General features: G+C 35.9%; 3 protein-coding genes across 3 annotated transcripts in view; 1 reads left to right on the top strand and 2 right to left on the bottom strand.

Moving 5' to 3' along the window:
- Positions 1-17713, top strand: part of LOC118276145 (muscarinic acetylcholine receptor DM1) — a 96780-nt gene that overhangs the window by 27761 nt on the left and 51306 nt on the right. The window lies entirely within an intron of this gene.
- Positions 4727-17523, bottom strand: LOC118276155 (uncharacterized). Its single transcript, XM_035594364.2, has 8 exons — positions 17181-17523; positions 15446-16767; positions 14839-14995; positions 13581-13724; positions 13332-13463; positions 12260-12406; positions 10668-11989; positions 4727-5039 (listed from the first exon to the last, which is right to left on the bottom strand). The coding sequence occupies exons 1-8, from the start codon at positions 17307-17309 to the stop codon at positions 4880-4882; spliced, it is 3513 nt and encodes a 1170-aa protein (XP_035450257.2). The 5' UTR covers positions 17310-17523; the 3' UTR covers positions 4727-4879.
- On the bottom strand, positions 13025-14171 carry LOC118276171 (juvenile hormone esterase-like). Its single transcript, XM_050707450.1, is given in 3 exon segments — positions 13025-13333; positions 13335-13463; positions 13581-14171. Coding segments are annotated over 3 exon segments (384 nt in total). The 5' UTR covers positions 13707-14171; the 3' UTR covers positions 13025-13204.

Here is a 17713-nt window from a genome sequence, read left to right as displayed (position 1 = left end):
TCACGCAAAGTGTTATTTACTCCGTGTGGGTATCGAACCCGCTACATGCGGTCCAGTCACCGCGCTAACCGGACAGTCCAATCGTAGCTCATTTGAGTTCCGAGCATAAGATATTGAAATCGATTTCAAATTCTTAGCAACAACAGCTACATTGAGTCCAATTAAATTTTTGGTAATAAAATCACTCAACTCTTGTTATATTCTATTACGTAATTTTAGCAACCAAGAAACACCATTCTTCATTCAGTTGTTTATTCCAAAACCACTGGGGAAACGTAACAATACTAAGTTTTACTTTTAAAACAATATGACAGTCATAAAACTACCTGGACATTCTTTTACGAGTCTCATTGGGTTGTATATAAAGTAAGATCAATACTGTGAATATACATCGGCACTACTTTATTTGCTTTAGTACAATGATGTAATTTGTTTCGGACTGAAATTGGGAATCTGATCTTTATTTATTGTCATATTATTTTAGGATGTGTTACATGAATTGGAGATTGTAGTTGTGTGTTACATAAAGATAAAGATACATTTATTTGTATAAACATGTGTACGTAACATTGTACATATAAATGCAAATGCAGATGGTAGAGTAAAAACTGTAAGTTTCAACATGTTTTGCCACAATTGGCGTATAAAATAATTATAAAATTTATAAAAACTATTTAAAAACAACTAAAGTTAAAATATTTTAAACAATCAACTTATAAACGGTTGGTATTTGATATCGTTGTAAGATTACCATAATGTTAGCAGATGGTGGCTATCTTTCGGTTGCTGCTCGACTATTCTCTAATTGTCAATTCGAAACATTTGAAGTGAGTTCGATCGCATTCTCGCCAATTATTGGTCGAGATTATTCTCACAACCAATGACATGGCGGACCGCGATCGAGCTCACTGCAAATGTTTCGAATTGACAATTACAGAATAGCCTAGCTTACGCCAAAATACTGAAATGCTATTCAATTTGAAATTTTACTTAAATATCGTGCTGTCTCTGTCATTTACAAAGATTTTTTAGTGAGAGAACTAAGTTTGAGAGCGTCTTAAAATTGAGTGACGTTTGAGTATTTGACCATTAGTCTCTGTTTTTGACATACCTAGTTTTAATTTGATTTCATCTACTAACAGTACTACATATAAAATTAAACAGTTTTACCTTACACTTTCCCTCTATCCGTCACAGTTACTCTTACATAATTATATCGAACTTTGAATTGAACGTTCGATGCCTTTGTTCGGACGAGACAGTTCTTTTTAATTGAGTTTTGGCTCCGCTTAATTACTTTAATTAAGACTTAGAATCGCTTTTTGCTTTGTCGTTAGTATATTTTGTGTACTCAAATGTTTTCTTTTTCTCTTCAAGTATGAATATTGCTTTTTTATTTCGTTGCAGAATGAGGGGATTTGCTTTTGATTCTTTGTGATATTTTTAATATGTTTTTCATGTAATGGTTTTGAATTAAGGTATTATTTTGTATAAACATCTTTTGTTAAAACATATTAGGTTCATTGTAAGTTTCATAATGTTGTGCTATGGTAGATAATTTATAATGATTTGAATTTAAGATTCTAAAGAGCCCAGTAATATTTTTCCCGACCCGGGAATCGAACCCGACACCCTTTGCCCGGTAGTCGCACTTGTAACCACTCGGACAACATGGCTGTCGTATTTACAATACTAGCAGTTATTTCGTACGAGTGTGGGAACCCGTTCTCAGTAAACTGGTGCAAAATGATAGCATCGTAAGCCCCCCTTTCTACCACTTTGGATAAGAGGCGCTCTGTTATTTTATGTTAAACTGTACTTAAAGTACATATCCACATAAATCTTTATACGTTTTGTCTCATTTTCAGTACATTACCCTTACGTTGTGGGCGCGTAAGTAATCACTTATGTAGTATATACGTCTATATGTCGAGCTTTATATAACCAGTTTATCATGGTCTAGCTTTGTATGATCTTTCCGCACATTAGAAGGTCTGTTTATACTGGTTTATGTAGTTTGATATCTACTTAGGTTGTCACCCCCAACATAAGTATATTGTGGCCATCTGCTGTATTTCACAACGTTTTGCTACGATATTATTTATGTTTTTACTACGTACAATTGTTATTATATTTTAACCCTTTATTATTTTATTACATACCATATATGCATATGTATATTCATGCAAAGCAAGGGTTTTCAGATTCGATTCGTGGTAATGCGTTTGATTATAGTCTGTAATAGTCCAGTGTACGGAATAAGGTACTTTCTCGACTATGTATTAGTATAGGAGTAATTACGTATTAAAAATGGCGTAAATTAGGAGTAACTTTTGATGTTACTTGTTAATAACATTAATATGATGTTTTTGTTCAATCTATTTGTCAAAATTCCCACATGTTTATTGCTATTTTTTCGCGTATGTAAATAATATTTTTTCTGCAACTACGTAATTTTATTTTACCTACGCCTATTGTTCCATTGCTATCTTCCCAGACGTTTAATATGACTTTAATTTAATCTTATCTTTAATTTATAAATATATTTAATATTTATCTTAAAATAGATAACAATACGCTGTTACAGAGTAAATATAAATTTTAAATATAAAATAGGTAAATTAAACCTGTAATATAGGTATCGAATCACATATGGCTAAAAATTAATCTCTTACATACAAACTTTAGATGGATAAGCATAGAGAAGGGTAGTCCGCGGTGTACCTATTATGTGTGTACATATTTAGACCTAAATAAATAAATAATTTATATATGAAAGTACCATAAGTACAAATGCATACACGTGTGTACATACTTCAATATTTCCAATACAATCTACCAGTGCATCAGAAAGCGAGATCAGGCCGCGCATTCCTTTAAAACCGAGAAAATTATTGTGAGCCGAGAAAGCAATCCACTTAGGGGTGTGCTCTCCGGATATTGCGTTGGTATCGGCTGGTGACAGCCCTAACCAATTCCTTAAGCCAGCCACCTTGGGCACAAAATATCGTTTGTAACTTATAGCGCCTGCTGGTTGTAGATTTTGCCTCAAAAGTTGTTGGTTCCACTTTTCTGTAAGTTGGTGGTTGCCAACCCGTTGCGCTAGCCATAGTCAAAAAGTCATTAGTTATGTATTGGAGAAGGGTTCTTGTAGACGCACTATTATGTACTGAAAGTATTGAATTTAATTCAAATATTGTTTTTAGAATACCAGAGCTTACATTTTGTTTTATTTTTACCAACCAATAGCAACCACGTAGCACGAGGCGATTTTTAAAAACTTGAATGAAAATAAATTCGCACAGAAATTACAACGTTCGAACGTGAACATTTGGGAAATTCGCAGCTAAACCCACAAAGACTTTGATGCGCGCATAAATTCGGCGCTGTATTCGAAGTTGCCATTCCCGTTCCCGATATTCGGCCATTCGATGGGAGCGATTAAATTTTCAATTAAAATGCACTGCGCAGCCAAAACATGGTTTAGTCGTGTTTATCGTCCGACCAAAATGTTTCAGCCGGCAACTTAATGCATTATTTTGACGTTGGTTTTGGTCATACACGTTGTGGCTTACCTCATCGTACATGAAATAGAAAATAAACTTTTAGTGTTATTGAATAGTGGAGCTTTGTTTTAGAACAGCTATAATAAATTAATTACTTACCTTAATTAGCACTAAAAGGAGTGAAGTACCTAAGTATTTAATTAATGATGAACCCATTTTTTAATTAACCATTTGAAACGGGGTTAGAGTAAAGGTAGGTTTTAAAGTAAAAGAATGACTAACTGCTGTGGCTTCTTGTTCCTTCCCATTAAGTAACACTGCCTTAATATCACTACCATCCAGTAATAGTCCTTTTTGACCATGGAATACATACAAAACCTATTTGAGAGTCTTTTAAAAGTACAGGAAACGAATGTTCACGATTTTCACATGAATGCCAACAATTTTATTGTACAAACAATTTAGCATTTTGTTGTAATTTTCATAGTTATCCGATTTAATGGGCTGTGTAATCACAACTGTTAGTATTTTGACGACTTTATAATCATTTTAAACTTAACCTCTTGGAACTATTACGGGGCGCCAACATTTTTGGTAGCTCTATAGTCAAGTCACTCAGTAGGATGCGCATCCTACTAAAATATTGTATTGTATTTTGTATTTGAAATTTTTGATTCAATGCATTAATCATATTATTTCATTTATGACACATTCTATTCTCGTATAAATTACATATTTAATTACCAAAAATAATTAGGTAGTTACTTAGTTAATTACAATTATTTTGATCTGTTTCTTTTACACTAATAGTGCCTATTGTTATAAAATTCTAGGATTTTTTTTCATGCTCGTGGTCCTTGAAGGATATTCAAATTAATCTACACGTTTATAAAACTCTACTAATAATATAAAATATGTCAAATTACGTCAACATGCACCTTGATTATTGAACTTATCAAGTACTATTTAAACATCGGTATAAGTATTTTAATCACTTTATGATAGAATTAGTTTTAAATATACGAATCTATCACACTTAATACGAATCTCTCACACTTAAAACCAAAGTAAAAATAGAGTATTTTTCCCGTTCACACAGAGTAACTAAACTGGTACGCGTATTATACCAATAGATGGCGCTACAAGCCTGATACATGTCAATGAAAAAATATTTTTCACTGATTTTGGGCGATATTTAGTTTAAAAAACAAAATTAGAAATAAGGAATATATGCGTATATTATTAACTTATTACTGATCTAAGAATATAATACTTATAGATACTATTTCCATAGAGACGACCAATAGTAATTAACATTTCGCCCCTAAAGGGGCTTAAACTTTCACCAAATCCTAAGTAAAATGTCCGTGAGATCACAGTACATATTTTTCATACATTTTATCCCAGAACTGTGTTTCCTCAGCATCAGGCGCGGTGCCCGTTTTCAGCTCGTTTCCAATGTCCAGGTATTCTTGGTTCTCCGGGGTATACGGTACCCACTTAGCGCCCAGGGAATCATCCGGCGTTGGGTTTCTGTAAAAAATACCAATTATGATATATTGACAATTAGGTATACGTATCATAACCCATAAATTTAATGATTCACAGTGTCAATTTATAATCACGTCGTTAGTGAACTTTGTAGCGAGATAGTAATTATTTCAATATCAGATTGATTTTCTTTTCCTGATGCATCATCATGAACAGCAATTTATAATCATACCTAGACTTGTGCACAAATTAAATCTGCTGAGTCAGCTGATATTTTGTTTTCGCAAAGATATCATACTATTTGTTGACTTAATTGCCAGTACCTACCAGTTCAACGAAATACTACACGTATAGCCAGTATAATAATCACACGATTACGTTAGACGTAAGGCCATTACTTGATGACGTGGAGTGACATAGCTTTTTACTAATGAAATTGTAATAAGAACGAGGTATTTATAATTAAAATTACTGTGTGTACCTACTTATAAAAGGGAAATTAAAGATTTGCTTTCCAACTCACCCGTATTTAGCAAAGTTGGTCCAAAGCGTTACCATTCTTTCTATCAGCTTGAATTCTTCAGAAGTGGTGTCCAATTTTAATTTAATCAGTCTAGCGTTAAAAAGATATACTATATCATCAGCATGACAAGTAACTTGTCTGTCTCCCAGCATCTTTGTGAGTCCTCTCCGAGAAGCTATGAAGTTTCTCTTTGACTTACAAGAAAACTTATACACATATAGCTTGTGTTTCTTCGCTTTAGCACAGAGCTTCACCCACTGCATTGTAGGGTACACAAACAACTGCATTGAAAGGAAATTCATCCATTTATCCCAATCATCTGGTATATTGACCTGGTCTTTGAAATAAAACTTTTTGAATTCCCTTCCCATCTTTAGCTGCTGATTCAATGGCACGGTGAATGCCAGTGGTTTACTAATGAAGGATTCTGGAAATGTTCTAGCTAATTCTAAAATCTTCTTAGTAAGCTCTGGGTCTCCGAAGGCAATGAGACCTTCCTCTGTGGTAGTCCCTGTTATAATTTCTACTCCTTCGTGAATACCGTTTGACACTAAATCAAGCAGGTCTCCATAAAAAAATCTCTCGTTATCTCCGAATTTTTTTTCATTTACAACAGTAAAATTTATATCCATTCCACCCTTGAATGCTTCGAATAAAGCTGATGACACAGGAATACATACTATTGATTCCTTCGGTTGATTTTTGAAAAATTCATACAGTTCTTTGTCGTCCTCAGAATAGAATCCCAATGTCTTAGCTAATGCTAAAGCTTTTTCACGTGGCTCAATAGAAATGGCCCACGGACTAGTACACGCGCCACTCTGAGCAATGGCCCTTTTAAACAAGCCCTTAGACATCGGAGATATTAAATGATAACTGACGCTACCTGCACCGGCACTTTCACCAAATATGGTTATATTTTTGGGGTCACCACCGAAGCTATCAATATTTTTGTTCAACCATCTCAGAGCCTGTACCTGATCTTTCATACCTGCGTTACCAGGAATATCTTCTGTGTCCAAACAAAGAAAGCCGAGCACATCTACTCTGTAGTTGATAGTTACAAGGATGACACCATGTCTGACAAGGAACTCTGGACCATAAAGGTCATCGTTACCACTCCCGCAGAAGTAACCTCCTCCATGTATCCAGACCATAACTGGTAGTGGCTTATCAGGTTTGATCTCAGGTGTGTACACGTTTAGGTATAGGCAGTCTTCTTCACCATATTTACCAGTGTTCATGAACAGGTCATCTTGATAGCATTTCGGGCCAAATTCCTTAGCAGAACGAATTCCGTTCCAAGCCTTTGGAGGCTTCGGTGCCTGTAAGTAAACAAACATGTAATGACAGAGCTTTTCTTGTAAAAAGACAATTTTTGAAAATATTAAATTATTTTCCGGTAGTTCAAAATACACAAATAAACAGATATATCACAATCATGATCTCCATCAACAATCTCAAATACTAATTGTATTATTTATTGATAAGGTACATACATTGTGTATCTGTAGAGATTATTTTTAACAATTCTAACAATAAGGCAACATTGAACAATGATACTGCAAAAATATTATCTTCCAAACATTTTTATTTTTAGATTTGAAAAATCAAGTATTTTGATTTTGGTATTGACCTTGAACCGTAAATCTCCTACTGGTGGCTGCGCGAACGGTATTCCCTTGAAGCTGTAGAAGGAACCCCCGTAGGGATTATCCACTCGCTCTCCCTCCAGCACGCCCTCACTCACTCTCACTTGCACCATCCTCAAACCGGTACTATGCTCTCAGGCCACCGTCCGCAACGGTCAGAGCCCCAAACAAAACTAACACTGCCATGAATTCGGTGTAGAATAAGTAAAACATTAATTCGATGTTATCATCCGTTTGATAACAGATCTTACTGCTATAGGTATAAGATTACAAATTAATTGTATTCGATTGTTACCTCGTCACTCGTTTATGTCTGTTTCTCTACTTTTTTATAATAATTGTATGTGTGAATAATGACGTGTGTGCGTATTAACGATACTGTATTATGACTTGTTTTAAAATGTACTTTGTGTTAAAGTATTACAGTTCATTTTGCACCGTGGTACGGAATCAACTATGTATTATGTTTTGTTTCCTTCTCGTTTGTGTGAATCAAGGTATTTAATCCTATTTTCTTAGAGCCTAATGTTTTATATTACATTTTTGATGATTATTCATTGCCAATTTATTATTATTATCTATTCACTTTTTGACATATTTTTAGCATTAAAATTCTTTAGCGTATTTGTATTTTGACAGGCGAAGTATTATTATCGTGGATAATAACAGATTGTTCACTATAAAAAAATCTTCCGTCAAATCTTTTCTTAGGGTTCATATCGATATTTTTTTTGAAATATAAATAAAAGTCAGGAAATATAAAAAAAAGTTTATATCTAACGTCACTTTACAAAAATATAAAGTGTAAAAAATGACTATTTCTATAAAAGCAATAATACCAATAACTTATCACCCTAATATACATATCTTAAATCACTAGTTAAGTACATTGTACATAAATCAAACGCATTTTAAAAGTCCCAAACGCAGCCTTAATCATAGTCCATATTTTTCATACAATTTATCCCAGAACTGTGTTTCCAGATAGATTCCAATGTCCAGATATTCTTGGTTCTCCAAGGTATACGGTGCCCATTTAGCGCCCAGGGAATCGTCCGGCGTTGGGTTTCTGTGAAACACATATAGATAACTATTTGCAATGTAATGAACATTAGGTTCATAATACAATGATAAGGTTTTAGTTGTAGTGTAGGTTATTTATTAGATTTTTTTCTAGAAACATTGTGTGTAGGTTCCATTATCCTATATCATAGTACATTCATATATACCTACATCACCTTTACATACACCTTTTAATTGTAGATATCGAAAGATAAGATAAAATGGTCATCCAATATTATGGAATTGTGATGAAATTGGTTAGCATATTTTGTATCAATAAAATCGTTTTTGAATCATTCATTTAGTTTCTTTTGCTTATTCGATTAACTTAATACGTACAGAGCTTTTTGTCAACTATGTATTATTGATTTTTACGAAATTTCTTTATCATTTGTGTCTTATTGTAGTAGATAGATAAAGGGAATTGCCAAACAACACATTATGGTGCTATTTTAAAAAATATTTAAGTAGGTACGTATTTTTCAACTCACCCATACTTGGCGAAGTTTGTCCAAAGCGTCAAAACTCTTTCCACCATTTTAAAGTTGATAATTTGTGACTTTCGTTAGAGAGGAGTTACTTTTTGATCAACTTATATGTTTTTTTGAGAAAGTACTCGGTGATCTTTAAGTTATTGTGGTTTTTTTGGATGAAAAATCATCCAATGAATTCTCCCGCCTTGGACGAGGCGAGAGGTCGTCGATCGATCCCCGACTTCCGGAGTGTCTCTCGCGACGCCAACGCTTAACTTCGGCTCTTATATAGAGTCGAAGGCGCATCTGGCTGGTAGGAAGTTGGGTATCCTCTCGAAGGTGAGACGGTACTTCACACCGAAACAACTGCTGAGCCTGTACCAAGCGCAGGTTCGGTCATGTATGGAGTACTGTTCTCACCTTTGGCACGGCTCGGCCAAATACCAGCTGGATGCGCTCGAACACATTGAAAGGCGTGCCAAGAAGCTCATCAATGATGATGCGCTTGTGGAGGCCCGGCTTCAAAGCCTTGAACACAGGCGCAAGGTCGCAAGCCTTTCCGTTTTTTACCGGGTACATTTCGGAGGGTGTGCGGGGGAATTGCACAACTTGATTCCCCCTAGTCCTTTTCATCATCGAACCACAAGACAATCGGCGAGGCGTCACCGCTTCATGGTAGATATCCCACCCACTCGCACGAAGCGCTTCGCTTCAAGCTTCCTTGTGCGAACTGCTAGGGAGTGGAACTCCTTGCCGGAGTCTGTGTTTCCTGATGGGTATAACTTGGGTGTCTTCAAGGCCCGAGTGAATAGGTTGCTTATGGGCAGGCGTGCTCCACCGTAGGCCGCATCATCACTTACCATCAGGTGAGATAGCGGCCAAACGTCGACCCATTAAATGTAAAAAAAAAACGGTTAGGGCGTGAGGGCATTCATTCTCTTACGCAGCTTACCTCCTCCTTAGCTAGCATGACTACTTCACAGAAGGAGAAGATGACATCCCAGTACCCTTGGTTACGCACTATCGCATGAACCAGTGCTAGGTGCGAGAGGACACGGCTGTGCTCGGCCTATCGGACACACCACCACCGTGTGTATACTCCACCGTGTCTTTGGGCAGTCCTTGCAGTGATGACACCTGGGCGTTTCCTCCTGTCCTGTCATAAACAGGAACCTATTGAAGTTTAGAGCTAATTTTTAAGATTAAATAAAAGTCGGACAAATTATGCATTAAGAATTAAGTGTTTATTGTCAAATAAGTGGCTCAATTTATCATTATAATTGTTAATGGACATTATTTCCATAAAATAATAACAATTTAATAAAGTTCACGGAACACTGTTATCAGTTATAGGTTAAAATCACAGTCCATATTTTTCGTACAATTTATCCCAGAACTGTGTTTCCTCAGCATCAGGCGCGGTGCCCGCTTTCAGCTCGTTTCCAATGTCCAGGTATTCTTGGTTCTCCAAGGTATACGGTGCCCATTTAGCGCCCAGGGAATCGTCCGGCGTTGGGTTTCTGTAAAAAAGACCAGTCGTTACATTACTGACAACTATTTGCTGGGTGCTTTTATAAACACACAAGTTTACATAGCCATGACACCCATATCCGAAACAACAATTTGTAGATCACATTGTACCCGCTACACATTGCGCGGCAGCCAGTTCCCAGCTGTGCAACCGCGCCAACTGTGCAGTCCGTGCAGAATTAATATTTTATCAAAAATATTGTGTGAACTACTATACTTCTATCCACTATTCATTGTGTAAGTTACAGAAAACTTTTTCGTGTTGTCCATATTATTTCGTAAGTTTTATGTATGTGATATCACACGTTAGCTTTATATCTTCATGGACCACAGGTAGCATTTTTAAAAATAAGATAAAATGATCTTCCAATACTACATAATTGTGATGAAATTATATAAAAAATTGATTACGTATAATTTCTTAACTCACCCATATTTAGCAAAGTTTGTCCAAAGCGTCAAAACTCTTTCCACCATTTTAAATGTCGGTGAAGCAGTGTCCATTTTTGGCATCAGTTTAGGGTTAAAAAGGTAAGTCAGCTCATCAGCATGACAAGTAACTCGTCTGCTTCCCAACATTTCTGTTTGTCCTCTCAAAAAAGACATGACGTTCCTCTCTGATTTACAAGAAAATTTATACATATATAGCTTGTGCTTCTTCGCTTGAATGCAGTACTTCACCCACTGCATTGTAGAGTACACAAACATCTGCATTGAAAGGAAATTCATCAATTTATCCCAATCATCTGGTATATTCACCAGATCATTGAAGTAGTATTTTCTGATTTCTTTCCCAATTTTAAGCTGTTGCTTCAAGGGCAAATTATACGCTTCGTACTTATTAATAAATATCTCTGGGAATGTTCTTGCCATTTTCAAAGCCTTCTTAGTTTCTTCAAGGTCTCCCAAAGCAATAAGGCCTTCCTCTGTGGTGGTTCCTGTCATAATTTCTACTCCTTCGTGAACACCGTTAGACACTGCATCAATCATGTCTCCATAAAAGAATCTTTCATTTTCTCCAAATTTCTTTTCGTTAACAACAGTGAAATTGATATCTATTCCACCCTTGAATGCTTCAAACATTGCTACCGATACAGGAACGCCGACTATAGATTCCATCGGCTGGTTTTTGAAAAATTCATACAATTCTTTATCATCCTCGGAATAAAATCCTAGGCTTCTTGCTAACGCTAAAGCTCTTTCGCGAGGTTCAACAGCTTGAGCCCAGGGACAAGTAGAGGCTCCACTCTGAGCTATGGCCCTTTGAAACAAGCCCTTAGACATCGGAGATATTAAATGATAACTGACGCTACCTGCACCGGCACTTTCACCAAATATGGTTATATTTTTGGGGTCACCACCGAAGCTATCAATGTTTTTGTTAACCCATCTCAGAGCCTGTACTTGATCTTTCATGCCTGCGTTACCAGGAATATCTTCTGTGTCCAAACAAAGAAAGCCGAGCACATCTACTCTGTAGTTGATCGTGACAAGGATGACATCATGTCTGACAAGGAACTCTGGACCATAAAGGTCATCGTTACCACTACCGCAGAAGAAACCTCCTCCATGTATCCAGACCATAACTGGTAGTGGCTTATCAGGTTTGATCTCAGGTGTGTACACGTTTAGGTACAGGCAGTCTTCTTCACCATATTTACCAGTGTTCATGAACAGGTCATCTTGATAGCATTTCGGGCCAAATTCCTTAGCAGAACGAATTCCGCTCCAAGCTTTTGGAGGCTTCGGTGCCTGTAAGTAAACAAACATGTAATGACAGAGCTTTTCTTGTAAAAAGTCATTTTTTGAAAATATTAAATTCTTTTCCGGTAGTTCAAAATACACAAATTAGCAGATATATTATATTACAATCGTGATCTCCATCAACAATTAGTATTTGAACTAATTGATTATTTATTTATTTATTGATAAGGTACATACATTGTGTATCTGTAGATATTATTTTTAACAATTCTAACAATAATAATGATACGGCAAAAAATGATTGATTTTGGTATTGACCTTGAACCGCAGATCTCCGACTGGAGGCTGCGCGTACGGTATTCCCTTGAAGCTGTAGAAGGAACCTCCGTAGGGATTATCCACTCGCTCTCCCTCCAGCACGCCCTCACTCACTCTCACTTGCACCATTCTCAAACCGGTACTGAGCTCTCAGGACACCGTCCGCAACGGTCAAAGCCCCAAACAAAACTGACTGCCATGAATTCGGTGTAAAATAAGTAAAACATTAATTCGATGTTATCATCCGTTTGATAACAGATCTTACTGCTATAAGTATAAGATTACAAATTAATTGTATTCGATGGTTACCTCGTCACTCGTTTGTGTCTGTTACTCTGTTTTTTTATAATAATTGTATATGTGAATATTGACGTGTATGCGTATTAACTATACTGTATTATGACTTGTTTTAAAATGTACTTTGTGTTAAAATATTACAGTTCATTTTGCACTGTGGTACAGAATCAATTATGTATTATGTTTTGTTTCTTTCTCATTTGTGAGAATCAAGGTATTTAATCCTATTTTCTTAGAGCCTAATGTTTTATATTATATTTTTGATGATTATTCATTGCCAATTTATTATTATTATTATCTATTCACTTTTTGACATATTTTTAGCATTAAAATTCTTTAGCGTATTTGTATTTTGACAGGCGAAGTATTATTATCGTGGATAATAATAACAGATTGTTCACTTTAAAAAAATCTACCGTCAAATCTTTTGTTAGGGTTCATATTGATTTTTTTTAAATAAAAATAAAATTCAGAAAATATTTTTTTTTTATATCTAACGTCACTTTACAAAAACATAAAGTGTAAAAAATGACTATTTCTATAAAAGCAATAATACCAATAACTTATCGGGTGATATAAATATCTTAAATCACCAGTTAAGTACATTGTACATAAATAAAATGCATTTTAGAAGTCCCAAACGCAGCCTTAATCATAGTCCATATTTTTCATACAAGTTATCCCAGAATCGTCACCACTCCCGCAGAAGAAACCTCCTCCATGTATCCAGAACATAACTGGTAAAGGCTTGTCCGGTTTAATAGATGGTGTGTACGTACACGTTTAGGTACAAGCAATCTTCTTCGCCGACTCTCCCGATATTCAAGAGTATGTCGTTCTGATAAGATTTTGGCCCACATTCTTTGGCAGAACGAATTCTATCCCACGATTTTGGAGGTAACGGTGCCTATAAACAAATATAATACGCATTGAAATACATAACATTAATACTTTAAGAATGTTATAGGTCGAATAGGATTAGATACGTGTGTTTTATTTATGTTTATATTATTTATTTATTTACCTTAAACCGCAGATCCCCGACTGGCGGCTGTGCGTACGGAATTCCCTTGAAGCTGTAGAAGGTGCCGTAGTAGTGGTCCACTCGCTCTCCCTCCAGCACGCCCTCACTCACTCTTATTTGCAGCATCTTCAGGCCGCTAATGTGCTCTCACGACACCGTCCGCACCGGTTAGAGCCCTCAACAAAACTTAAAAAAAAAAGATTAAAAATGAGATGTATCTGAATTTTTAAAACTTTGCCCTACATATCATGACACATGGACCATGAGCAACAATTTGTGGAGCTCACAAAGAGTTGCTCCATGCCGTTCCACGGCAGCCAGTTGCCTAGCTACCGCGTCCATCGTGCAGTGCACACGTGCAGATTGTTCCCAAACCATTCGTTTTTTATTGTTGGTAATGATTTGGATAAACGTTCTGTGGTGGTATACAGCTTAGGTTTTAAGACTTTACGCTCGTTTTATCTTTCTTTAAACCTCATTTTTTTGTTACGATGTACTTCTGGTCATCTTTTTTTGTGTGGTTTCAATTCATGAATATACAAATTAATTATTATGTTATCGGCTTACTCACACGACGCGGCGATTGTCGCGCTGCTACTGTCAGTGCACTGTCGTGTGTCGCGAAATGCTCCTCATGAATATGAGCCTCTTGCATGGCTTGAAACTAGTCGAGTTAATCGTCAAAACATTACGTGAGTAAGCCGATAACATAATAATTAATTTAGTATGTCTCACGAAAGTTACAATAAAATATACAAATTGTAATTAATGAAGAGTACAAGTTGATATTTGGTTCGCAGAATGTGTAGGTCAGCTGCTATGAAGGTTATGAATAGGTAAATACGAACCACAAGTGAAAACAACACTTTGATAATATCTGCATCATGCTGACTGAACAGTTTTTTATATTTACAGATATTTTATCTGTGTTTAGATCCAGATTTTAATCAGAATTGTTACGATATACTGTACACATTTAAATAAGTATGGGAGAGCCATGCTTCGGCACGAATGGGCCGGTTCGACTGGAGTGATACGACGGTTTATTTTATTATAAGATTTGAGCTAAGATTTTTCTTTAAATAAAAGTCGGATAAATTGAAGTTTAAATAAAAAATAATGCAATAACGATTAAATGTTTATTGTCAAAAAAGTGACTCTATTTATCATTATAATTATTAATGGATATTATTTCCATAAAATAATAACAATTTTATAAAGTTTACGGAACACTGTTATCAGTTATAGGGTAAAATCACTGTCCATATTTTTCATATAATTTATCCCAGAACTGTGTTTCCTCAGCATCAGGCGCGGTGCCCACTTTCAGTTCGTTTCCAATGTCCAGGTATTCTTGGTTCTCCAAGGTATACGGTGCCCATTTAGCGCCCAGGGAATCGTCCGGCGTTGGGTTTCTGTAAAAAAGACCAGTCGTTACATTACTGACAACTATTTGCTGGGTGCTTTTATAAACACCTTGTGTGTTTTACATAGACATGACACCCAGATCCGAAACAAAAATTTGTAGATCACGTTGTACCCGCTACACATTGCGCGGCAGCCAGTTCCCAGCTGTGCAACCGCGCCAACTGTGCAGTCCGAGCAGAATTAATATTTTATCAAAAATATTGTATGTACCACTATACTTCTATCCACTATTGATTGTGTAAGTTACAGAAAACTTTCGTGTTGTCCATATTATTTCGTAAGTTTTATGTATTATGTGTTAACACGTTAGCATTAGATCTTAATGGATCACAGGTATCACTATAAAAAATAAGATAAAATGATCTTCCAATATTACGTAATTGTGATGAAATTATATAAAGTATACCTAATTGATTACGTATAATTTCTCAACTCACCCATATTTAGCAAAGTTTGTCCAAAGCGTCAAAACTTTTTCCACCATTTTAAATGTCGGTGAAGCAGTGTCCATTTTTGGCATCAGTTTAGGGTTAAAAAGGTAAGTCAGCTCATCAGCATGACAAGTAACTCGTCTGCTTCCCAACATTTCTGTCTGCCCTCTCAAAAAAGACATGACGTTCCTCTCTGATTTACAAGAAAATTTATACATATATAGCTTGTGCTTCTTCGCTTGAATGCAGTACTTCACCCACTGCATTGTAGAGTACACAAACATCTGCATCGAAAGGAAATTCATCAATTTATCCCAATCATCTGGTATATTCACCAGATCATTGAAGTAGTATTTTCTGATTTCTTTCCCAATTTTAAGCTGTTGCTTCAACGGCAAATTATACGCTTCGTACTTATTAATAAATATCTCTGGGAATGTTCTTGCCATTTTCAAAGCCTTCTTAGTTTCTTCAAGGTCTCCTAAAGCAATGAGGCCTTCTTCTGTGGTGGTCCCTGTCATGATTTCTACTCCTTCGTGAACACCGTTAGACACTGCATCAATCATGTCTCCATAAAAGAATCTCTCAGTTTCTCCAAATTTCTTTTCGTTAACAACAGTGAAATTGATATCTATTCCACCCTTGAATGCTTCAAACATTGCTACCGATACAGGAACGCCGACTATAGATTCCATCGGCTGGTTTTTGAAAAATTCATACAACTCTTTATCATCCTCGGAATAAAATCCCAGGCTTCTTGCTAAGGCTAAAGCTCTTTCACGTGGCTCAACAGCTTGAGCCCAGGGACAAGTAGAGGCTCCACTCTGGGCTATGGCCTTTTTAAACAAGCCCTTAGACATCGGAGATATTAAATGGTAACTGACACTAGCTCCGCCAGCACTTTCACCAAATATGGTTATATTTTTGGGGTCGCCACCGAAGCTAGCAATATTTTTGTTCACCCATCTAAGAGCCTGTACCTGATCTTTCATGCCTGCGTTACCAGGAATATCTTCTGTGTCCAAACAAAGAAAGCCGAGTACATCTACTCTATAGTTGATAGTGACAAGTACGACATCATATCTTATAAGTAGCTCTGGACCATAAAGATCATCGTCACCACTACCGCAGAAGAAACCTCCTCCATGTATCCAGAACATAACTGGTAAAGGCTTGTCCGGTTTGATAGAAGGTGTGTACACGTTTAGGTACAAGCAATCTTCTTCGCCGACTCTGCCGATATTCATAAATATGTCATTCTGATAAGATTTTGGCCCGAATTCCTTGGCAGAACGAACTCCATCCCATGATTTTGCAGGTAGCGGTGCCTATAAGCAAATATAATACGCATTTAAATGAATGATACTGAATGAAGAGGAGTAGATACTAGTATTTATTTCGTAATTTTCGTGAGAAATACTTAATTAATTACTATATTTTTAATCACGTGATTCTTGATTTCTTTGTCAGACAATTACGTGAAGAAACTAAAAAATATAATACTTAATTCAGATAATAGTATTCTATTTGAAAGTTTCTTAAAGTAATATAACTGTATATCTATTTACAATGTTAAATAGGATTTTCTATCATAATAAGTTTTACATAAATATAGCACTTTATCTGAATACAATTGTTTGTGAGTATAGAATTATAAAATTGACAAGCACTAATACAAACAAATGTTTAAAACATATTTATTTATAAACTGTGCAATAAGTATTGTATTTTTGACTTTGACCTTGAACCGCAGATCCCCGACTGGCGGCTGCGCGTACGGTATTCCCTTGAAGCTGTAGTAGGAGCCTCCGTATGGGTTGTCCACTCGCTCTCCCTCCAACAAACCCTCACTCACTCTCACTTGCACCATCCTCAGGCCGATACTGGGTTCTAACAAAACCGTCCGCGACGGTTAAAGCCCTCAACAAAACTGGCACTTGGAATTTGGTGCAAAACAACTAAATCATGTATTGTTGTTATCTTTCATTAGATAAGAGAGCTTACTGCGATAGTATTAAGATTAAAAATGAATTGTATCTGATTGTTACCAAACTACTCGTTTTTTATTCGTGGTGATAATATTTGGATAAACATTGTGTGTTTTTTATAGTCATTTACGTTGACTTATTGTAAAAGTACTCTTATTTCATGGTAATATCGTTGATTTTTCTTTAGTGGTTAATGTAATAGAAATAGCATTTTATGTGACTTTTTGCATACAATCAGGTTTCATTTATATGACACACAAAAAGTTGTGTTGTTTCAATTCATAAA

This window comes from Spodoptera frugiperda, chromosome 31 (assembly GCF_023101765.2).
Source record: "Spodoptera frugiperda isolate SF20-4 chromosome 31, AGI-APGP_CSIRO_Sfru_2.0, whole genome shotgun sequence".
Taxonomy (NCBI): Eukaryota; Metazoa; Arthropoda; class Insecta; order Lepidoptera; family Noctuidae; genus Spodoptera; species Spodoptera frugiperda.
This window is presented reverse-complemented; position numbering and strand designations above follow the sequence as displayed.